We start from the raw sequence: 22,956 nt of genomic DNA, 5'->3' as shown, positions 1-22,956 counted from the left end.
AGCCGTCAGGAGACCTATCCACGCCACCCAAGAAAAAAACTGAACAGGTCTGCAGCCCACATCAACTCATAACCCTACAAGATAGGTGACTTAGCGTTAATGTAGGCTCTAGACCTGTTTAGTTTTTTTCTTGTATGAGGTGTATCACTGTTGTTTGACACAGGTATATTCGCGTGCGTTGCAGATCGTCGAACACAGCGTCAGGTGTTACTAGGCAGGACGCCTTGCCAAACCATAGCCAATGGTCAGAATCTGTACAACACCTCAGCCGCTTTTGGCCCCCACCCAGCCGAAGCCACCCAAGCCACTAGGCCAGCGGCCTTTCGCATATGACAATACTTAGTCCTGTCGACTCCTCGCAGATCTTGACACACGAAGCTATCGCTGCTTCCCCGGATTCTGAGCATGGCTTCATCTCGCTCTGCCTCTATGCGTTCGCTGGAGCTCAGCCAAGAGTACCTTCCGACGGCCACTACTCCAGTCAGAGTAGACCCACTTGCGGGCGGTCTTAATCAGGACCGTTTACATGGTATCCCGGATCACGGCCAGTCCACTTACAGTGAAAGACTGCTCGGTAGCAACCTAGCATGGAGTTCAGAAGGACCAGAATCCAGATCTTCGAAGGAACAGGCCATTGTTAGAACGCACTACGATCCACCGAAGCGTTCTGGAAGCTTTCATTGGGGAGATTGGCGGTGGGAGGTTGCATCCGCAGTCTTCAGTCTCCTGTGCGTTGTTGCCATAACAATCATACTGAAAGTCTACCAGGAGAGGCCCTTGTCCGATTGGCATTTTGTTCACAACATTACGCTGAACACCGTTGTTGCACTTCTTTCGACCCTATCGCGGACAGCCCTGATAGTACCAGTTGCATCATGCTTGAGTCAACTTAAGTGGATTCACCTGGTCAGGTCACCACGCCCGCTGCGAGAGATGCAAATCTTCGACGACGCCAGTCGTGGACCTTGGGGCTCTCTGGAACTAGTTTGGAGATTGCATCTTAAGACCAAGTTGGCAACATGGGGTTCTCTCATCACGATACTGTCCCTGGCCATGGGCCCCTTGTCACAGCAGTTGCTTTCGTATCCTTCAAGATTGCGTTTCGATACCTCTGGTGCGACCTTCTACAAAAACCAAATCTATGATTCCGGCGCCGCCAGGGGCGTCACCGGACGAGGTGTTATCAGTAAGTTATATGTGTAACTTCTTTAGAAGCCGTTCCAAGCTGACAAACCGAACAGGGCGGATGATGGACCCCAAAATACAGGGTGCTATTCTTAACGGACTCTATAACCTCAGCGCGCCGGTGCAGGTTGAATGTCAGACTGGAAACTGTCAATGGGATGACTTCACAACCCTGGCAGTGGCTAGCAACTGTAGGAATGTCACATCCGCCTCCCACATTATCTGTGGCAGTATACATGCAGGGAGAAGCTGCAATTATACAACACCATCTGATTTCTTCATTGAGTCGTCTTCCCATCAAAGCTCAGGCGGCGGAGGATCAACTCAATTCAACAGTACCGCTCATATACAGAGCGCATCTCAAATAGGCAGCGTACTCAACAGCACCATCGTCAGTTTCGCTACCGCCAGCATGGTGTCGCCTTTTAGCATGGACAATCCAGACCTCACTGAGTGTGACATGCGTTGGGTCGGTCGGCATGTCCGTAACATGAACGTCGTGAACGGTACCTTCAACCCTGGAATCATACAAGACTATGAACTTTACGGCATCGCCAATCCATTCAACCCGGACTATTGGGTCTCTTTCAACGTCTCAAACGAGACTACAACATTCTCCGGTAACACAACTTTCAGCGTTGGTCCAGTCGACAACGAGGGAATGATGACGTTTCTCTCCGGTATATTTTCCTCTACAATCAAGGACGCGTACGGTCTTGCCTTGCAAAACTCTACAAATCTCACACAGACTGTGCAAGCTATTAGCACTTCACTGACGTACGCCTTCGGCCAGGGGCCTAGCAGTATCAACCTCCCTGGCAGAACAATCACGACGGAGCAATACATAAAAGTCCACTGGGCCTGGATAAGCGTACCAGTTGTTGAAGTCATTATGGGCATTGCGTTCTTCGTAGCTACGCTCGTACATACATGGAGGAGAGGCGTAGTGGCTTGGAAGAGTTCTGCCATCGTACCACTATTCACGCACATGGAAGGATGGCATCCCGAAGAAAGTCGAATGGGCAGCGCAAGAGAGGTGGAGAAGAGGGCCAAGGAGATGAGAGGACTGCTAGAGAGAGATGAGGACGGTGGGCAGAGGTTCAGACGCATGGATGCATGAGCTATCCCAGGAGCCACAAGATGTACGACCATGACAATACGACGCCGACGCCGATGAAACCCCCCAACTCCGCACCTGACGATACGCTGCGTGTTGCGATTCCTGCGATGACCGCTACGAGTGTCGCAATAGCGAAGGATAGGGCAAGTGGCCACACCAGATACCTTTTGTCGACGACATGACCGATGCACAAGACTTTCCGCTTCGATGATGCCTCTGTGTTCTCCACGTCGAACCACCCCGTTTCGTGGAACATCCTCCCACTCTCACGTAGGAGCCCCGGCCTGAGCAAAGCAGCTGATAACGCATGCAACGTCTCAATGTTCTCGAAGTGCACCTCCAAAGGAAATACACATCTCTGGGTGTTAACCTAGATGAAGTCAGCATACGGCGGATCGCATCGGATTTGGCGGCATGGATTTACCGTCATGACTTCGCATATCTGAATGACAGGTCTCTGGCACCATAGCCAACGCAACATGACACGTTCCGTCGCGCTGAAGCGTAGCATGTAGAACTCGCTAATATAGCGTACTTGCTGTTCCGTGTTGAGTGCTTTGGCTTGCTTGTCGAGGTAGTTACGGCCGTGTTTAGTGTATCCGACCCAGATCTCGAGCTCTGGGTTGGGCACAGTCGTTGTCATGACTTGCTCGACTGGGCTGGTGAAGGCGGACATTTCCATTGAGCTGAAGCAGGCTGAGGTGATGAGCCTTCATTCTTATTATTCACACGCCCATACATCATATATGATGGGCTATTGTACGCGGCGTATCTCAGCAGTGCTCTGCTGCGGCTCGGACAAAGTGTTTTGCAACCCTAATCATTTGCATCAAGATGCTTTTTGATGCCTACAATTCATCAGCTCTCTGACTCTTTGATACAACGACCGTAAAAAACGGTATTCCATGTCAAAAACAACGAAACAATCTGTTTACATACAGATTGGTGCCGATGTTATGGAGATAGGGTAAGCCACCTCTTGGCTGCATGGGTGGCGTTCAAGTACTCGGGATTTGGGGGCCAAACAATTTGTTCGCGTTGCTGGCAATTCGTGGCGACGCGTCCAGACCCATCGACACGGCGGGTGCCATCTGCTGCCTATCCATACCTGCCGCACTGCATTCGCTCCCTGTGTTATCATATTCCAACCTCCCACGTCCCGTGTCTCACTCGTAATCCTCTTTCGACAGCTATGGCTATGAGTCATAGATCTTATCTAGAGTTGTTCGAAGTCAGCAGGCCACCTACCCACCGCAACGACGTACAGGCACGATATGAATCCGAAGTGCCTGAATTGTCTCAGCAGCCGGATCAACTCGACGGTTTCATGCCTGTCGACAATGAACGTGCAGCTCAAGCCATCCTAGTACTTCAACAGCAAGGGGAAACGGCTACTCCGAAAAGACCCATTAAGGCTCGAGCGCGGAAGACAAGAGAAGAATTCTTCCCACAGCTAAGCTTCCTGTGGGGAGATGGTGACAGTGGATACGGTGGGTCTCCCGAAATCTATGCGGAGGGCATACCACAACCACCTGGCGCCTTGCTGTTCAGCCCTGCGAAGAAAACCAGCGGTGACGAACTACACGTCATCAAACGAGAAGCTTCAGACCACACAGAGAGCATCACACTGTGCAGCGAAATTTCTACTTCGCAACCTCACTTCCTTCCGCAGACCCCGAAAGCTTCAAGACTATGGCCAGGTCTTTCTGCGAGTGCCAATGCAATGCCCGCTGGGCACCCGCGGAAGGCCTGGCGCATAGCTTCCGCTAAGAGAAATCACTCTCAGGAAGAATCCTACTCAGAAACGCTAGCAGGAACTGCAGCAATAAATGGAGAACAATCGGAACCCTTTCTCAACGAGGCTACCACGGCAAAAGAAGAGTTGATTCACGACCCCACCCCGATTGATATAGGGAGAAAGCCAAACACTAGTCTTCTTTGTCCATCCGACCAGGGCTTGGATACTCAAGATACCGCAAGAATTGGAGTTCTCCAATGGGTCGACGCAACCAAAGATGCCAGCACGTACCCACCTTCCACTCCCCCAGCGATTACGAGTGCAAGCATCAGCAATAGGAGCTCCCCAGCTGCTCCAGTCCAAGCTTTTAGTCCAAGAGAAGGTCCGGTATCATCTTCGAGGGCACTGGTCCTGGAATTCTGGTGTATCCTACAGGATGGGGACCATGACTATGACGCATACGAGTCATTACAGGCACATGATAGCACAGAGTGGTTTACTGACGACACACATTCGTTGCGAACATCAACAAACGGGTCTGGATCAAACGGGTCCCCAAACAGCTCTGCAACGTCGAACAGCACTCCAATCGGATCTGCTAGCAAGAATGCACTATCGACCAACAAAAGAAGCCGAGAAGGAGAAGGCGATGAAGACGAATGTTCCAATAGGAGACCCACTAGGGAACAAGGTGTTCGTGTTCCAGATGCACTTCAAGATTCTAATTATCCCGGTCAGATGTCTTGCCCAATGCATGAGTTACATGACTGTCAAGGGACGAATACGACAATATCAGAACTGATGCGAAGTCTCATGAATCGCCATCGCATAGTCATATGCAAGGAATGCTGCACGCGATTACCCATATCAGACGAGGAGAAGAGGCCAGTGAATATACTACAGAAACATGCATCGGATGGCTGCGAGAGGTACTGCATCGGTACTTCTTGCGCCGATACTTTCGACGACTCCACACCTTTTCACCGTCGGACGGAAAGATGTCCCTCTTGGGCGACGCTTACTAAGGAAGCGAGATGGACTTTTATATGGAGATTGGTGAATCCCGAATCAAATCCGCCGGAACCAAATTTTCTTCCCGGGCCAGCTTTCGAGCACAGCCAGATACGGAGGCCATGTAAACAACAAGCTCGTGCTAGGGGCAGTGAGATATGCGCACAGCTTATGCGAGATATTGAAGCTAAAGAAAGACGCATCAGTACACTCGAGAACGATTTGATCACAGTCAAGAATGAGAAGATGCAGACACAGCAACGATGCAACGAGAAGACAGCCAATCTGGAGAACATCATCGAGACTCTCTTAGAACGGCTATGTGAGAATAGAATTGGTCTACCAGGATCATTACGAAAGCGATTGCAGAACGAGTGCCCCGAAGCCATGGCTGCAATCTTCGTCAAAGAATCGCAGACTGTATCTACGCTACCAACATCAACTCTTACGCCAAATCATGCATACTACACCGGTTCAGGCGTGTCATCGACGTGGGGAAACATGACCTGTCCACCACCAACAATGCCCACGATGCCTGTAACCTGGGATGCGGTCCCTCAGCAAATGGTTGGGTCAAACCCAGGTTACTACTTCCCAGATTTCAACGACAAAGCTTCCACAACGAGCGCGATGTATCCAAGCAATGCCTATATTCCAGTTTCGAATTCCATAAACATGAGTCCTAGTACCATGCACGCACAAGTCGGAAGATACAGCTCTTCCGAAACACCGGAGACCGTATAGCCGTGTGAGTGACGGGAACAAGACTATCGCGGCATACCTGCTGAATGTGTGCGTAGAAAACTTTTCCGTTTCGTTTTCCCTCGAATGTGTGTCACCGAGAGTCGTTTTCTATGTATCACACGTCACGGTTTCATTCATGGTGTCGCTTCACTAGCGTTCTTACTGTGCAACATTTGAGTACTTCTTACTCACCTGCAACTTCGGATAGTTTCTATAATAGCTGCAAGCTCATCTTTCAATTTTTTTTGCAGGGGTTTCCTACGGAGAACGATCTAAATGCCATGGGTCTTAGCTAGCTCTTCGTCCACCACAAACAACATCTTTCCCTTAATCGCACTTCCATGGATGAGAAGCTCATGCGCATCAATCGCATCGCTCAGCCTCATCAGCTTCGCAATAACCGGGTCCAATTTCCCTTCTCTCACCTTCTCTACAAGCGCAAAGAATTCCGCCACTTCCTTCTTCTTTGGGTACTCGATATCAAGCGACCAGAAGCTTACTCGTGGTGGCTGGAGTATTGCTTCCAGGAGCTCGTCGACGTTCGCCAACATCTTACTCCCATCCGCAGCAATGCCCCCCATAACTCCGAAAACAACCACTTTGCCGACATCCCGCTTAGTTGCTGCGAGGAAGTCTTGGGTGCTCTTCTCACTGCCAACACCATCGTATGCGACATCCACCCCCTTACCATCCGTCAGCGCATGGACCTGGTCCACAAGATCCGGGGCGTTTCGGTCAAGCGGTTCCACACCCAGTGAGCGCACGTAGTCGAACTTGCCCGGCGAACATGTACCAAACATCTTGATGCCCATGTCGAATGCCTTGACAAGCTGAGCCATAGCTGTTCCCAGTCCTCCACTTACACTCCCGATCAGGATGCTCGAGCCGGGTCGTAAATCGACACCACTGTGCTTCAACAGACCCCATGAAGTCATGTAGTTCAGCGGAAGTGCGCAAGTTTTCAGGAGGTCATCTTCATGCTGCAGTTTCATGACTTCTTCGTGCGGCAGGACGATGTGTGTAGCATGTGCGCCAAAGATGCTCAACGCTGCCACTCTGTCCCCAATGTTTAGTTCTCTTCCCTTTGGAACAGCATCGCCCAGCGCAACTATCTCGCCTACGAGGTCGTAGCCAGGTGTGAAGCCCGGTGCCTTGGCTAGGGGATGAGGGTAACCGCCGACACGCTGAATGTTGTCGACTCCGGCGATACCAGCAACCAGGATGCGAACGAGCACTCCGCCAGCAGACAGCGCGGCCATGGGATCAAATGCTTCCCATCTCAGCACGGATGGTTTGCCGAACTCTGTTATAACCCAACGGCCCGGTGAGGTTGGTGTAGGTGACGTGTTGGGCGTGGAGAGTGATGGAGACATAGTTTGAATGAGTTGGGGAAGCGCTTGTTCAGTGAACGGAGGTTTCTGAATTGGTCAATAGCAGAGAAAGGAGACTGTGTCAGCTATTTATCAACGAAACGTATGTCTCGTACTACCGCCCAAACCTATTATGTCCGATTCAGATACTAGAGTCGAGTCTCGTATGTCCAATTTTATAGTTTCACTAACAATGGCACGCCTTACAGCAGGATGAAGTCGCATTTATAATCTTGAATATCCGACTTTTGTCAGCAAGTATGAACTGTACATGCAAAATCATAACGAATGAAGAGCGACCGGCCCCTCACATCGCCAACTCCGGTCTTCGTTAGCCCTTTCCCGACTAACACCATACACGCCTAACACCATCTGCGCCAACAACCCCGCTGCAAACTCTCAGAAGCTCTTTCCGTCGACAGACTTGCGTTTCAATTTCTCAAGCTCAACGCCCTGCAGCATGCGTGCATTGATACACGTCATACCGGCAAAGAAATTGGGGTCCTTGGAGCGGATCATGCACGATGCACCGCAGGTACCGCAGAAGTAGTGGCCCATTCTCTTCGTTCCGAACGAGTAAGACTGTGAACTAACATCAGCTAATCTAATCTTTTGCGGTATTTACTACGTCGCTAGTGACATATTTGCCTACCTTGAGTTGCTCGATGCTACCGTTTGAGAAAACGATACGCTCGTTGGGCACGTAGATAAGAAGATAACCGTTCGATACGCAGATACTGCAATTGCATTCCACTAGAACCGCGCTGGGGTCGTCGAGCGGAGGAGACGCAGTGACGGAGTACTTGAAGGCGCCGCAGTGGCATGACGCGTCGTAGGTTTTGGTTGGAGCGTCGGCTGGGGGCGCGCCAGGAGGACCAGTATCGGACATGATGTAGTAGTTGATGAAGCTTTGCCTTCCAAATTTGGTATGAGATAGTTAAACACAGTAGTCTGTTTTTTGTGTACCTAGATACAGCAGGTGAGGTTGTTTTTAGAGAGGATATTTATTGAGATCTAGTGGCTGCTGCCTAAAGTGTCGCATTGCATCTACGTCCAAGCTGGGAAACTCCACTTCGCGTCGCGTAAGAGTCGCGTTGTCATACGTAGGGCGCCCTGTTGCTAACGCGAATAGGATGTCCCTAGGTGTTGGCACGCCTCGACCGGCTTCTAAGTACACAGCGCCTTCCCCATGAAATCAGCTAGCCTTGGAACACTCTCCTCAGTATCAGCATATAAATCGAGATGTCCTTTTCCTTCAATGACGAAAAGTTCCTTCGGCTCCTTGGCCTTCTTGATTGCATCCTTGCTGTAGCAAGCGGTGTCGGCTGGGCCTCCATTACCCGTATCTGCCAAACTTCCCGTAATCATCAACAGCGGTCGCGGAGAGATCCAGTCGATGAAAGCAAGAGAATCGTATGTGGAAAGCTTTTCGAAGCTCCTCACAAGTTGCAGGTTGTTGCATTTGGGATGGTACCCGCGGGGTGTCGAATAGTATGACTTTGCCTCTTCGAAAACGTCTAGCGTGCTGAATGCGGCAGGCTTTCCTCCCTTGGCTTCTGAGGTGCGCTCTTGCGCTGCAAAACTCAGGCGCTGATGCAGTGTTTCTAGGTTGATATTTCCAGAGTCGTCTCTCAAACTGTTGCGAGTCATACCACCTACGCAAACGCCGACTACGGTCGCCACGGCCTTCATGCGCACATCAGTCTGTGAAGCGAAGATTGCGTAGCCTCCAGAAGCACAGATTCCAACAACTCCGATCCTTTCGGGGTCGACGTCGCCGTCAAGAGTTGAAAGGAATGTTACGGCGCTCTTGAGGTCCTCGACTCGTTGGTACGGATCTTCTAGGTAACGTGGCTCCCCTCCGCTCTCACCTTGGAAGGCTGCATCGTACGCGAGAGTGATGAAGCCATGTTCGGCTAGCTTTCTGGCATATAATCCAGACGCTTGTTCCTTGATAGCTGTACCGGGGTGGCCGACAATAAGGGCGGCATTTTTGCGGTCTGGTGCGTTTGGGGAGGGTAGGTATAGATCGCCGATTACGTTGATGCCATGGCTGAGGAAGTTAACTTTGCGAACAGTGGCCATCGCAGTTGATGCGTAAGAAGAATCGGGTTGCTTGGTAGTTCGTGGAAGCAAGTTGATAAGGATACGTAAGAGACGATGGTCTTATTCGTCTGTACGAGCTGCTCAAGGTTTCTGCTAAACGCTGACGTGAAATGCCAGGTGTTTATGTATTCTTGCCAAGAAGATGTGTAGATTCATAGGGACTACGATACCGCCGCGATACTCACCATGCTCGTGTTTGAGCCTGTACTTTCAGTTACCCCCCGGCTGAGGCTCCATCAGCACTCATTCGTTCCTCAGACATTCATGTCGCATACCACGCTCAAACGTCTCTGGCATTAACGCATATTGCTAGGATGCCAGTACACGGATTTAGGATTTAGGACTTTCTCGGCCAAGGTTTCGCGCGCATTCGATCGTATACATTCGTCCGCGCACCAATAGAAAGTTGGGGATTTTCCCCGACCTCAGCATCGCCCACTTCTTTTCTCAACCGTGAGGTGCGACATCAACTCAAAATCTTCTTAACGCTGAATGATAACTTTTCATGCAATGATGTATGGAACGGATTACAGGATCTTGCAAACGTTGGGCTGTGATTGAGAAATGCTTGAGTTTGCGCCGTTGAACTGCGCAGCTGATATTCTGGTATCAAAAGTCAACGACACTGGCCCAGCACACTCACGCTGTATCATAACTGTGAACTGATGCTGGATATAAGACAGTGAAGACCATGCATCTGTCTGACCCGCTTGAAGGCCAGCGACTATGGCAGCAGATCAAAGCTTGACTCCGGCAACATTCAAGCACAGTCCAACGAAAATGATCATCATAGTGCTGGGGCATTAGACGACGAGAGTGATATCCAACATAGTATCCGATGGCCAAGAACGAAACGGGGTGAAAAGCACGTATACTTGTCCCGGTTTAACGTGTGTGAGTGAATGACATAGACGTACTCCCCTCTGGTAGGGAGCGCGGGTTCTCTTCGATGGTTCAGCATACAGGACAGCGGCAAGCACCGACTTACCTTCTGACAACGATCAAGGGCTGGGATAGATGAGATGACTTCACAGAAACCTAAAGGTGATCAGCGTGTAAAGTGGTTGCAGATTATCTTTTTGTTACCATAAGAGGTCCTAAACTGAAGTGGCCTGGTAATGGCGACTCATGCTCTCTCTGATCTTAGCGTACTGTAACGCCGCATACTCCGATCCAACCCTACTGTGATGTACATGATAAGCTAGACAAGCCCAGACCCTGACAGGGTTGGCCTACCATTGTTCCAACTATAACCAATTCCCAGTTCGCTGAAAGCAAGAAAGTGCAACAAATCCCCGGGGTAGTGGCCCCAGGAAAGAAAGCAAAAGAAGGTACTGGGGATCTTACGTTTAGATGAAAATATCCAGCTCATGTCTCCTGACCTCGTCCTCCTCGAAAGTTGGGAAAGCTGGGACCATGGCGTCGGCGTTCTGAACGTAGGCATCGTTGTAGATGCGCCAGTAAGGGTTTCGCACTTTGCGTGCTGGATGGAAGAGACCAGCCCAGACGTAGTTCATGACAAGCGGGGTACCGATCGCGTTGCGGACACCTTCGATAGCCTCGATGATGCGGTCGATGACGTGAGGACTGGTTTCGAACAAGTTTGGCCAAAGAAGGTTGAGCAAGTGAATCATCGCATCTTCGCAGTCGAGACCGACACAGCCAAGAGCAACGTGCTTGACGACCGAAGCGGCAGTCTGGCGATGCACTTGATCTCGGTCGATGAGGGCATCCTCTAGAAGTGGTGTGATGGCATAGACATAGTCCTTTGCCATCTCGCCGATGTACTCGAACATGAAGGACAATGATTTGAGGACACCATTCTGTACGTTGAGCTCCGGTACGCGGTACTCGTTCATAAGAGCCGGTAGGACAGTGAAGGGTGCACAAGTTTCGGCGACGATACCAATGGCGACGGCAGTACAGACACGGGACTGACGCTCCTGAACTCGAAGGTTACCAAGCAAAGTGGCCAGCACATCCTGGGGACCGATAGCTTTGGCAATATAACCGAAGGTGTTGTTGGCAGCACGACGAATACCCTTCTTATGAGCCTTGAGCATGTCCAAGAGTTCGAAGCAGATACGCATCCACTCACGAGGGTTGACGTAGTTTGCACCTCGATCAGCAATACGTCCTACCAGATCGATGGTGTTCTCCTGTACCTTCTCATGTCGGTTACGAAGGATGGGCGTAAGGCGGGGCAACAGATCCTTGATAGGCGGTTGCATGGCGTGGAGACCGACGACTGTGACGATAGCACGAAGAGCACCGAGAATGGAACCAAGAACCTCAGGATACTCCTCACCAAGGTATTCGTACAACGCCTGCGCAAGCTTGATGAGTTGTGGGTCCTCGTCGCACTTCTGCATCACGAAGGTGATTCGCGAGATGAGATCTGCTGCTTGCTGACGGACGGTTGCGGATTTGTTGTTGAGCCTAGCAAGAACTGTTGCGACGATCTGCGGGAGATAGGTCTTGGTACGCTCACCCAGTGCGTTGACGACCGTAGCAAAACCGTCGATGACAATGGGGTCCTCGATGGTTTGGTCCTGGAACGCAACAAGCACACCATCAATTAGCTGTTCTTCCAAACGCTGGTCGACGTCGTGCGCTCCTAGTGTGCTGATAACCTTGTCGACAGTCTCGACAGTCATCTTGCGGTATGCTTCGTTCTCGTCCTTCATGTTGTTAACAATCCTGCCGACGATCTCAGCAACACCAGCTTTCTGCGCCAGGTCCACGGTCGTGTCCACCACTTGTCGGTAGTTGCGCTTGTCAAGAGCCATGCGGCGTACCCAGAAGTGCTTGAAGAATTCAGGGAGAACATTGTCCTTGAGGTAGACTGGGGTTACTCCTGCGGTGTTCGAGCACTGAGAAACGACCTTGAGCACGACCTTCTTCATCTCTTCATCGGGTGATTGAAACTCGCGAATGACGATCTCCATGATCTGACTGGTATAGTAGTTGGAGTACTCCTCGTCCATGAGCGGGATGACATAACCGACCGCCTTCAGGAAGGATGCAAGAGCCTTACCACGTTGGCGACGGGCTCCGGTCCAGAGAGGGTTCAGAATATCGTCGAATGACTCGATACCGTACGGGCTCGCGGCTTCAGCTAAAGCTGCAAGTGCAAGAGCTGTGACCATGCGGACCTTTGGCTGTTCGTCATTCAGGTTGTCGCCGATGCACTCCACAAGTCCCTTGAGGTGAGGAAGAATAGCACAACCCATAAGGATAGGGATCTGCTGAACAATCTTCACACCAGTATGACGTGCGTGCCACGACTTCTTGGATCGACACACAGCGCGGAGGAAGGGAAGGAGGGCGGGGATACCGAGGGCAGATGCGACGACAGCGAAGGCTCGAGCGGTGGTGTTTCGGACGTATTCGTCTTGGTGGTCTAAATCGGGACGCATTGTACTGATCATGTGTGCGAGACCAGCGGCCTTTGCAAGGTTAGAAATAATCTCTCGACCTTCGACACGGGCGTAGTAGTCTTGGTCGATAAGGAGAGGCTCAATGACGACGAGGATCTTGTGGACGTAGGGCCGAACAAGGTCGTCGAGCTTGTAGAGGACACGATCGATGACTTTGACGAGCAAATGTCGCTCCTGATCCTCCAAGGTGCGCTCCATGAGGAGAGGCAAGATCTGGTTGAAGAGAGCGCCAGCACCGAACTGCCGGGCGTTGTCGGTAAGTTGTCGAAGCGCGGTCTTTCGCATGGGTGGTGTTCCGTTCTTGACCTTGAGCAAGAGTCGCATGATTTTGCGCTCCTTGAGTTCCTCGACGGTCATGTCGTTCTCGTCTGCACCGTCTGTGAGCTTTCCAAAGTATTTCATGTCCTCGTTCTTGAAGAACTGAAGATCACCGACACCTGGAATCTCTGTGGGCAGCTGCTTGCCCATGGCAGCCAAGCTGTTGTCTGCTTCCGGAAGCAAGAAGCCTTGGTATCCCGTGGGAAGTGCTGGCATGCCCACTGGTCGCCGCACTGGCTCGTACCCAGGAGGGGCCTCGAGGACCTTGTAACCTTCAGCCTCACCAGGCAGCATCATGTCGAGCTGCTCGTCGGATAAGGGAGCGTTGCGGTTGGAGATATCGGTGCCGAATGCGAACGTCTGCGCGACTGGACGGGCGCCGTTGGTGGCGGGAGCAGGCGTTGCGGCGCTGGCGGGGGCTACAGCTGTGGTATCCCAACGCGATCGAGCCGGTTGAGCAGCCTCAGCAGACTTGTCTTCTGCCTTTTCTTCCTCGGGTGCCGGTGACCATCGCGATCGCTTCTTGGGCTCGCCATCTGCCGTGGCCTCGTCGGCCTCTTCTTTGATCGCAGGTGTTTCGCCGTCGCCGCTCTCGTCCCAGCGTCTCCTCTTGCGAGTCTTCTTCATGGGTGGGGTCTTGTCGCCATCGACAGGGGCGGATCCGTCGTCCTGGAGCGTTGGCTTGTGGTCAAGGACTTCGTTGCCTCCCTCCCTCTCCCTCTCCTCGATGAGCCTCTTCACACGCGCCTCTTCGCGCTCAAACTCGCGTTGCTTCATCACGTCCTTGTACGATTGGCCGCCATCTTCGCCATCCTTCGCGAAGGGGTCCGCTCGCGACGGAGAAAGGGCGCGGTCGAATCGTCGTCGTTGGTAGTCGGTCTCGCGTGATGCGATCTGAGCCTGCTTCTCGCGACTGTCGAGGATGTCCGCCTCTCCGGCATCACCATGCGCAAACTCGTTCATCATCTCCTTGGATGCCGTGTATTGGCCCACAAGGCTCCGGCCGTTCAGCTGCACGTCGTCCATGTCGGCGTCGTCGTCAGCAACGGCGATGGAACTGACGTAGTCGCCATTGTTTCCGCCGTAGAGCTCCTTGTCGAGGGGCTCGTTGAGCGATTGCTTGTTGTTGGACGTGTCCCCGTTGGCAGCGCCGTTGGCCCTCGAGTTTCCTGCGCGCGGTCCGGCCATGTTTGCAGCAGGTGGTGACGGGTAGATTGGGGTTGGGGTGATTGGGGCGACGACAGCCTGTGAGCTTCTCCAAAGTTTCGCGATCCAGGGCTTGGCAGAGCGGCCGCATTGGCACTAGCGTGAGCGGCTTAGTCACCCACCCCCTTCCTCTCGAAACCCATGGCTTGGAGTCTCAACACAGGCGTGCAAAAGGTCGCCAGGCTGCATCACGTCGCTGCAAGGCCCACAGACAATGACTTCATCGATACCCGCCACATCCAAGCCGAGCGGCGCAGCCTCTCTTCTCACTGTGCCCACGCCCGGTACCCTAGTCCGCCTCGCAATATATCGAAATGCGGCACAGCCATCTACCAACGGGCGAACGTAGGTCATATAGCATTGTCCGTCCACTCACGCCAGCTTTGTGTGCATTGTCCCTGGGTTCAACTCAGAGTCAAAGTTCTAGTTTACTCATCGGCGACAAATGCCAGAGCCTGCAAGAATGCGGGCCCGACACGTTGCTTCTTCTGATCGTCCCGAACATCTTACATGTGTGCTGCATGATCTTCGAAGGCGCGAGATAGGCCTGGACTGATCCGTCTTGAGTTCTGTCGCCTTGGTGGCGCCTAGCCTGCATGCGCGTCTCCCTACAATGGGTGGCACACCAAGTGGCTACTCATCAGCAAAATAGATCCCAAGAAGCCGAGGAGCTCCAGGTCTCCCATGTCTCGAGCACCAGAGGCGACAGACCCACTCCAGAAACTAAATTGAAGCACAGGCACGACAGCGGGCACTGTTCGTCAGTCGATTATGTGGCTCGCTGATCTTTTTCGTTACCTGAGATTGCGCCAGCCATCACGCGATGCTCACACCGCCAGCGCGAACCACGCGTCGTCATCGTGGAACTTTGCAGCCTCATGTCGACGCAGTTACAGCCATTGCAGGAGATTTTGTCAATGACCACAAGTGTCGGCATCGCGTGGGCTATCCGTAGCCATGCCCACCAAGCCCTACTACTAGTTCTAAAAATACGTCTCACGCGGCGGGGACCACTCAAAACCGCCGAACTACTCTGACTGCAGGCCTCGCAATACGGGCCCTAGCAACGAATAATCGAAGGCGCAGTGTTGCGCGAGCCAAGCTAACGGTGATTTACGCAGCTCCGGGCTCTCTGCGCAAGGGCTTGAAACGGATTGTCGGTTCTGTGCTGCTGCCAGCCACACAGTAAAGTCGTACCGTGCCGGGGTCCGTGGTAGTGGTAGGGTCGCGGCATGTTGCTGATATGGAGGGACGCTGTCCCACGTTCTTACGAGGGGTTGATCCTGCCTCTTGTTTTATTGTGTTGCTCGTGCCCACTGTTTCGTTCCCCCCAACCACGTTCGCTGTTGTTGGTATTTCTCCAGGCCTCCCTCGTTTCGGCTGAACGGCTTCACAACTATGGCGGCTGTGGCGCAGAGTCATGTTCAAGATGACGTACATCCACTTTTGAGGCATCCACGGCCGATTAAGAGGGATTCTGCAAAGGCGCAACGCATGCTTGGCTTGATCGCAGATTCTGAGGAAGCTCTAAGAAATTTGCAACGCGAAAAATCGGTAACAACACGATGGTTGGAACGACCGATGTACGAGCATTTGGAGATTTCCGATGTCGAAGAAGAAAAAGACGAGTCTCGAGCGGTGATACAAGAGCAGAAAACGGAGGCCGTCGTCGAAAAGGTAGTGATTGAGGACAAACCAATCGAGGAGAAGCCAAAGGAGGACAGCGACTCTGACCTGCTGGACAAATGGACGAATCCGAACCGCCCGGCTTCCTCTTTCAATCCCGAAGAAACATTGAGCAAGCTTCCGGAGACAGAACCAAGCACGAAAGTCAATACATCCCCGATTAAGCGACGACCGCTACCGCTCACACGACCGACATCATACAACGCGCAACACCTGTTATCGCCAGAATGGATTGCTTCGCCAGCCACCATGAGCCCTAATACACCAGGTCAAGGGCCTGCATCATCGTATCTTGACAGTTCAGACAAGCCCAGGAGCAGCATTTCTTCCCGCGGCAGTTGTGAATGTGAGAGGCCACAAGTAAACCCTACGCAGTGGACATATCCGCCGATGAACGATGCAAACGGTCCACACACGCAACGACCCATCTCATATCACCCTCAAAGCTCCACTGCACTCGACAGCCCGCCAATGCAGCCGCGACCACGACCTACATCCTTCGCGACCTACCACCAACGGAATCGCTCCGGAACCAAGATTGCGTCCTCGCGAGGACTACGGAACAACAGCTACCCACAAAACCGCTCGCGACCCGTGTCAGGGTGTGCGCCTAAAGCCATCGCAGGGGAGAACATTGAGAATGACATGGTTTATCAGCAGTACGGGGATGACGAAGTCGGTCCACCCACGCCTGTAACATCCTCGAAACTTGCGTTTTCACCCCCACCCGTCTTCTCTGCTACGCCAGCAACACCAATACACCCCACGTTGGATGCCTTCGCGACATCGGAAGAGAAGAACAAACCAGAGAAGAAGATCAAGCACAGATGGTCAACCATACCGCAAGCGTTGAAGAACTTTGGCGCTAGGAGAAGAGACTCTTCAGCTCAACATGAGCAGCCAAAGTTTGCAACGGTTGTCGAAGATCTGCGGAGAATGAACTTAACGCAGGAAAACCTGCAGGTCTACGAAGCCGAAGCCAACCAGGACCCAGCAGCATCCAAACGTCTCTCGGCGGTCGACCTCATCCCGACACCAACCTACTCGCCCTTTGACATGAGCGTCAAGTCAGCCCAACTCGAAGCACCCCTTCCAGCACCCTTCGCGCCCTGGACCGACGCCCCACCAAGTCCCGCCGCCTCCGCAGAGCGACGCCGCAGCAGCGGAAACTCGCTATCACCAACTACACTACCCTCACAGCTATCCAACGAAAACTTGCGGCAAGTACGTCCCGTATCGATGCAATCCCAAGGACGACCCGTTTCGATGCAATCCCAAGGACGTCCTGTTTCGTGGCAATCCCAAGGACGCCCCGTGTCGATGCAATCCCAACGTAGCAGCATAGTCGCCCTACCTTCTCCGAACATTACCTGCACCGCTCCCCAGCCATACCAGCGCCCCGCCTTCGACGCCTCTCTTAGCCCTCGAGCGATGACCCCTGGTTCCCGCCGCAACACACCAGCTATTGAACGCACGTGCATTCTCTGCAAGACGTCAAGGCCAGTATTCGAGTTCAGCGAGCGCAGGATCACAGCGAATTGTTGGCACGAGCCTGCGACTTGTGTTGGGTGCTTGCAGGCGTGGGTCAGGCAGTGTGCGGGTACGCATGGATTGGATGGATGCACATGTCCTGAGTGTGGAGAGCTTATGTCGAGGGAAGATGTCGGGGCTTGGGGTGAGGTGTCACCGATTTGAGTTGGACGATGGTATTATACATTCATTGGTAGAAGACTTTATGATATGTCTGCTTGTATATATTTAAGCATAGTAGCGCTCTTATATTCGTTCTCTTCTTTCTCTTCAGCCAACGCGATGTATCGGCCATTCATTCCTACTAGCCAGGTTGCTTTAGTATAATGTATTCAACATAGGATAAACACGCCACGTAAACAGCCTGATATCTTCACATCCTGTAACGATGCATGATCATTTCTTACGATATTTACTTTCAAAGAGGTATCGTGTGAATGCAGAGATGTCGCGTAGCCAATATACAAACACGGCGCACACATGGTAGATCATGAAGTTGATATGATTGTATAGGAAATTCGTAAGTCGTTACATCTGAAAACTCCACCTCTAGTGAAGCATACTAGCATAGGCCAACCAAAACCAATGCGCCGTGAATGAATCCTCCGTGCCACCAATCCAGTATCGTGACATATCTCAGTCTCCTTACTGGACGTTGGGCGTGCTGGCGGTCCAGAGAGCGTCACGCTCATCAGCAAGCGAAGTGTTGACGCACTTCGTCAAGAAGTTGTGCCAGCCCTCGATGGTGGCCGCGTCAAGACCGGCTCTGACGTCCTCAGTGCACGTAGTAACGTACCAGGCCGCGGAACCGAAACTCTTCTCGTCGTCAGAGTTGACCAGGTCGAGAACGGCATCGACTCCAGTGGCCTTTGCTGTCGCGACGGCGTCTGCACCGACAACAGCGGTTGCGTACTTCTCGATAACTTCTGGCATGGCCATCACTAAGCATGAAAGTTAGTTTTTGTCACATATGCAGCCCATCTGGTGGTGATACTTACTCCTTGTGCCCTGACCAGGTTTACCTGGCGCGGGGAAGTGGTTCCTCTTGTACTTGAAGTTTCCGCTCTCAAAGAGCTCATACGCAACGATCGCCGCCCTCTCGCCCTTGGATGTGATCTTGTAGGTCTCGAAGCCCTTGTTGATAGCAGTAGCGGCTGCCGTTGCATCTGCACACTCGTCGGGGAATGGTGCACCATCGCAGGACGCGGTGGTGGGGGCGATGGCGATCAAGTTGTCTGCAGTCAGGCTCGCCTCGGTGGTTGGGGCATCTGCTGGGGGAGCTGCCGGGGCATCTTCAAGGTCGCAATCGGGGCCCCGGGCGGGGACAGGTGCTGCGAAAGCGCAGAGTGCAAAGGCACTTGCGACGAGGATGTTCTTCTTGAAACCCATGTTGTTGATCGGCTGATTGGTGAAGTATATAGGTATATAGTTGTAAGGTCGATGTTCTTTGATGATGTTGGTGTATATATAATGAGTGCTGTTTGAGGCCAAGTCTGGTGCGAGGTGATGGTCTTAAGTACGAAGGAGCTCTTGAATAGGCCGAATGCAAAAGTTGTATTGTAAAGTGAGTGGCCGGAACAGTGCTCTTGAATGAGTGACGTTGAATGGAATTTGCTTCAGGCCTGCAGAAGCTAGTGATCTAAACAAGGGATTGAGAGACCGTGAGGAGGCAGTGTATAGAAGCGATAAAGGAAGGTGACGGCTAAGATATATGACCTTAGGCGCGCCTCGACGCCCCCTTCAGGTGCGCCGTCAGCACAATAGTCAGGAACCCGTCTTGCCGTATTCCCCAGATCAACAAGCAGTGACGGCCAATCATTGCCTGTGCGAGGTGACGAACAATGCACGTGAATACGCGTTGTGCGACTGTGATTGGTTCTGCGCCACCGAGCTGCCGGGGATGTTTGAAACATGAAACGAGCGAGGTCAAGCTTTCGCCAATGCCGCTGGACAGGAGTTAGACATGAGTTTAAACAGCTTCCCGTGCCACCGCAACAAAATTATAGGGTAATTGTGGGACGATAGGCATCCAGCGAAGAGTTGAATGGGACATTCTGGTTGGTCGCGGGCGGAAGAAAGGTTGTTGCGGCTTACGAGCTTGTCCACGGGTCCATGTCTCAGCCCTGACCCGCCGCAAATGTGATAGCCGTAAGTAAGGCGGAAGGTTGCGCCGCTTGGTTTGTACAGTGGCTGATCTTTCCCAAGTCTTTCAGTCGCGTTTACCCAAGGCATACGGCAATTCTTCTACCTTGTGCCGTTACGGAGTTTACCTTAACCCCGCATGACGTGACCTCATCATAGTTGCCGTCCACGGTGGGGCAACTGCTTCTCTATGCCTAGGTGTCCTGCCTGCCCCTCATTTAAGCTCATACACAACCAAATTTCCTCTTCAGCAAACAACTCGTAATAAACATCCAAAATGCCTGCCGTCGAGACAAAGTTTGACCCCAAGGAGTAAGTCACGTCAATTGCTAGTACGAAATAGTCTGCCTCGATGCGTGGTTGTGTTCAATTCGCAATTTGACATGTGTACTCTTACATCTGTTACATCTGAACATTTGCTAATGTCAAGATAGCATGCAGTTCCGTCGCCTTGGACCCGCTGGGTTGAAGGTCTCGGTCCTGTCCTTGGGAGGTTGGTTGACATACGGAGGAACGCAGAAGGGTTCCATCGTGAAGGACTGCATGCAAGAGGCTTGGAACCATGGCATCAACTTCTTCGACACTGCCGAGGTATACGCAGCCGGTGAGTGCGAACTTGAGATGGGCAAGGCTTTCAAGGAGCTGCAGTGGCCGCGTGACGAGTACGTCTTGTCGACAAAGGTAAGATCAGTCTCATCATGCCATGAGTGGGGACTGACAGTAATGGAAAGGTCTTCTTCGGAACTCAGAGGAAGGAGCCAAACACCAGGTAATATGGCCGTCTTGCATACTCTTACTCAACTAATGAACGTGTAGGGGTCTATCCAAGAAGCACATTGTCGAGGGCTTGAAGAGCTCCTTGAAGCGTCTTGACCACGACTACGTCGACGTTGTTTTTGCTCATCGCTACGACCCTGAGTATGTATTAGCTTTCTGCTTTCCGAGTGCCTACTAACGTATGTTTAGCGTTGGCATGAAGGAGATCGTTGAAGCTTTCACCCAGACAATCCAGATGAACTTGGCATACTACTGGGGTACATCCGAATGGTCTGCGGATCAGATCCAGGAGGCATGCGATATCGCCGAGAAGTACAACCTAATCGCCCCTATCGTGGAGCAGCCTCAGTACAACGCTTTCCACCGTGAGCGCTTCGAGAAGGAATACGCTCCATTGTACAAGAAGTACCAATACGGAACGACCATCTGGTCACCTCTGGTAAGAACTCAGAACGAACCTACTACATCCGAGATCTATGCTAACGCGTGTACCAACACTTAGGCTTCGGGCATGTTGACTGGCAAATACAACGATGGCATTCCGTCCGACTCCCGATTCGCGACTAACCCCGAATTCTTCAAGAACTCAATCGAGGCGCTGAAGAGCGACGAGGGACAGGCTAAGATCAAGAAGGTCAAGGAACTGACTAAGATTGCTGAGAAACTTGGAGGCACCACGACTCAACTCGCGCTTGCCTGGGCAGCTAAGAACCCGAATGTGTCTACTGTTATTCTTGGCGCAACGAAGCCCGAACAGGTCAAGGACAACTGTGGCGCTCTCAAGCTGCTCGAGAAGTTGACACCGGAGCTCATGGAGGAGATTGAGAAGATCCTCGACAACAAGCCAAAGCTATAGGCACTCCGATACGGCTGCGGGATCTGCTCAAAGGCCACAGTGATTACTCAACCGATCTGGAGCATCTAGAGCAGGCTATATAGTACAATGGAGGATATGTGACCAGTCTTGCTTCCTAATCGCATTCCGATGGTACGATCAAGTAGGCGCTATGTCGTAAGGGTCGACGTCAGGAAATATAGCGATTGGCTGCCCCGCAAATCGTATATACCGCACAACGTGACCGTACGGAGTAGGCAACTGCATGTCTAAGTGGATAGCTGTTATACGAAGTACGTTGAAGTGTGGTAGAGCAGAATGCACCCGCCACAGGACCTCGGGAAGGCGTGCCCGAGACTTATCGGGCGGTCGAAGTGGCTGGGCCAGGTTTTGATACCCAGCCCTGACCATGCATCGCCCATGACACAATGCCATGGGGTATTTTGCGCGCCGACCCTTTGTTTTTGCGCTGTAAAGCTGGGATGTTGGGTGTCGCACGGCGCCACTGCACTGCACGCCAGCTGCAAGCTCTAGACCGGAGTCGCTGCAGAGCCGCAGAATGAAGCCGCTAAACACCAGCGGATCACAAGCTGCTTCCGCGCTCTGGCTGTGATTGCTCCAAAGGCTGTTTGGCTCGATCTTGTGCACTGACCGCCTCATCTTGCAACCTCCAGACCCGGATGGCAGGCAGATTCCAAATCGCTAGCTGGGGCTGTGTTCTCGCCGACGATCTCGAGTGTGTAGCGCATTATTGCGTGCATGGCTGGCTACTAAATCGCCTTGAACATCGCACTGCAAGTGTAGGAGTCGAGCTACCCTGGCACGTCCGTCCAGACCAGCGTGCCCTCTCCTGTGCTACATTCAACTCTGCGACGCCAAGGGCACCATCGCTTGTCTCAATTGACCGGCAGCTCGTCGCCCATTGCAACCGTCTCTTCATCATCGCCGTCTGGCCCAACTCGGAAGCACGGAACAGGAGGACCTCGGCCGCATTCCACTACAACTAGACGTACCCTCAAAGTCTCGCTGCTCAAATACCCAAACACCCCACGGCAGAACCGCGGGCACCGGCTCTGTCTACTCGTCATCTCTGCGCGCCGACGAGCCCGACTTTTGTACGTTTCGGATGTGCGCAGGGGTTCATTGTCGCCCTGTGGACTGACTTGCGTCTAGCGCATCGCTCACTGCAACTCGACGGCTTCTCCGCCATTTCGGCGCCGAGGGTGAGAACCGTTTACCCATAAGTGCGCGTTGCTGCCAATGCCGCTCCTATAGCATGGCAACTACTATCAAAACCGACCCCTCCTCCGAGGGTGCCAGTCATCGCGACAACAGCAGTGGTATGTGGAATTTCTCTTGGCAGTCTCCAGCGCTTTAATCGCTCCACGTTTTGAAGTTGTATCTGTTTTGGCTCCGCTTCGCGATTCCTACAGTTTGTTCTTGGCACGTAGACATGGCATCCGCCATTGGGTCGCCGCTGCTGAAGCTTCTCGCGTCGTTACTCCACTCCCAGAAACGTGCTGCAGAGACATGACCAGTCTCGCCATGACAACCTTGACAGCTCTGCTCGTGTTAGCATGAACGTTGCAACATTCCCCGCGGCTCGCATGGTTGCCGGCCGTTGAGTTGAGATCGATGCATTAACGGCCAAAGACCCTGCGAACGCTTGCGTGCCTCACCCGGCGAGGCGCTGGCGACACTACATATACATGGCCGCACTACTCTCCTTTCTCGTCAAAGCTCATCAT

At 52.5% G+C, this 22,956-nt stretch overlaps 8 protein-coding genes across 8 annotated transcripts; 3 read left to right on the top strand and 5 right to left on the bottom strand.

Annotated features, from left to right (window-relative positions):
- Nucleotides 1–1,597: 1,597 nt before the first annotated feature.
- On the top strand, nucleotides 1,598–2,305 carry J4E92_006705 (uncharacterized protein; the record flags this gene model as incomplete). Its single annotated transcript, XM_051498071.1, has 1 exon — nucleotides 1,598–2,305. One exon carries the CDS (start codon nucleotides 1,598–1,600, stop codon nucleotides 2,303–2,305), a length of 708 nt encoding a protein of 235 aa, XP_051351797.1.
- A 3,765-nt stretch (nucleotides 2,306–6,070) lies between these two features.
- J4E92_006704 (uncharacterized protein) lies at nucleotides 6,071–7,171 on the bottom strand (the record flags this gene model as incomplete). Its single annotated transcript, XM_051498070.1, has 1 exon — nucleotides 6,071–7,171. One exon carries the CDS (start codon nucleotides 7,169–7,171, stop codon nucleotides 6,071–6,073), a length of 1,101 nt encoding a protein of 366 aa, XP_051351796.1.
- A 396-nt stretch (nucleotides 7,172–7,567) lies between these two features.
- J4E92_006703 (uncharacterized protein) lies at nucleotides 7,568–8,057 on the bottom strand (the record flags this gene model as incomplete). Its single annotated transcript, XM_051498069.1, has 2 exons — nucleotides 7,568–7,750; nucleotides 7,821–8,057. 2 exons carry the CDS (start codon nucleotides 8,055–8,057, stop codon nucleotides 7,568–7,570), a joined length of 420 nt encoding a protein of 139 aa, XP_051351795.1.
- A 278-nt stretch (nucleotides 8,058–8,335) lies between these two features.
- On the bottom strand, nucleotides 8,336–9,253 carry J4E92_006702 (uncharacterized protein; the record flags this gene model as incomplete). Its single annotated transcript, XM_051498068.1, has 1 exon — nucleotides 8,336–9,253. The coding sequence occupies one exon, from the start codon at nucleotides 9,251–9,253 to the stop codon at nucleotides 8,336–8,338; it is 918 nt and encodes a 305-aa protein (XP_051351794.1).
- Nucleotides 9,254–10,623: 1,370 nt separating this feature from the next.
- PRP10 (U2 snRNP component prp10) lies at nucleotides 10,624–14,220 on the bottom strand (the record flags this gene model as incomplete). Its single annotated transcript, XM_051498067.1, has 1 exon — nucleotides 10,624–14,220. One exon carries the CDS (start codon nucleotides 14,218–14,220, stop codon nucleotides 10,624–10,626), a length of 3,597 nt encoding a protein of 1,198 aa, XP_051351793.1.
- A 1,447-nt stretch (nucleotides 14,221–15,667) lies between these two features.
- Nucleotides 15,668–17,619, top strand: J4E92_006700 (uncharacterized protein; the record flags this gene model as incomplete). The annotated part of the gene is given in 2 exon segments (XM_051498066.1): nucleotides 15,668–15,672; nucleotides 15,690–17,619. The coding sequence occupies 2 exon segments, from the start codon at nucleotides 15,668–15,670 to the stop codon at nucleotides 17,617–17,619; spliced, it is 1,935 nt and encodes a 644-aa protein (XP_051351792.1).
- A 480-nt stretch (nucleotides 17,620–18,099) lies between these two features.
- J4E92_006699 (uncharacterized protein) lies at nucleotides 18,100–18,843 on the bottom strand (the record flags this gene model as incomplete). The annotated part of the gene is made up of 2 exons (XM_051498065.1): nucleotides 18,100–18,395; nucleotides 18,453–18,843. The coding sequence occupies 2 exons, from the start codon at nucleotides 18,841–18,843 to the stop codon at nucleotides 18,100–18,102; spliced, it is 687 nt and encodes a 228-aa protein (XP_051351791.1).
- Nucleotides 18,844–19,873: 1,030 nt separating this feature from the next.
- Nucleotides 19,874–21,229, top strand: J4E92_006698 (uncharacterized protein; the record flags this gene model as incomplete). Its single annotated transcript, XM_051498064.1, has 6 exons — nucleotides 19,874–19,908; nucleotides 20,031–20,277; nucleotides 20,328–20,365; nucleotides 20,413–20,514; nucleotides 20,563–20,812; nucleotides 20,876–21,229. 6 exons carry the CDS (start codon nucleotides 19,874–19,876, stop codon nucleotides 21,227–21,229), a joined length of 1,026 nt encoding a protein of 341 aa, XP_051351790.1.
- Nucleotides 21,230–22,956: the final 1,727 nt, after the last annotated feature.

This window comes from Alternaria infectoria (genome assembly GCF_024043175.1).
Source record: "Alternaria infectoria strain BMP 0036 chromosome Unknown scaffold_10, whole genome shotgun sequence".
NCBI classification, from domain to species: domain Eukaryota; kingdom Fungi; phylum Ascomycota; class Dothideomycetes; order Pleosporales; family Pleosporaceae; genus Alternaria; species Alternaria infectoria.
Note: the sequence above shows the minus strand (reverse complement) of the source record. Positions and strands in the feature narration are given on the sequence as shown.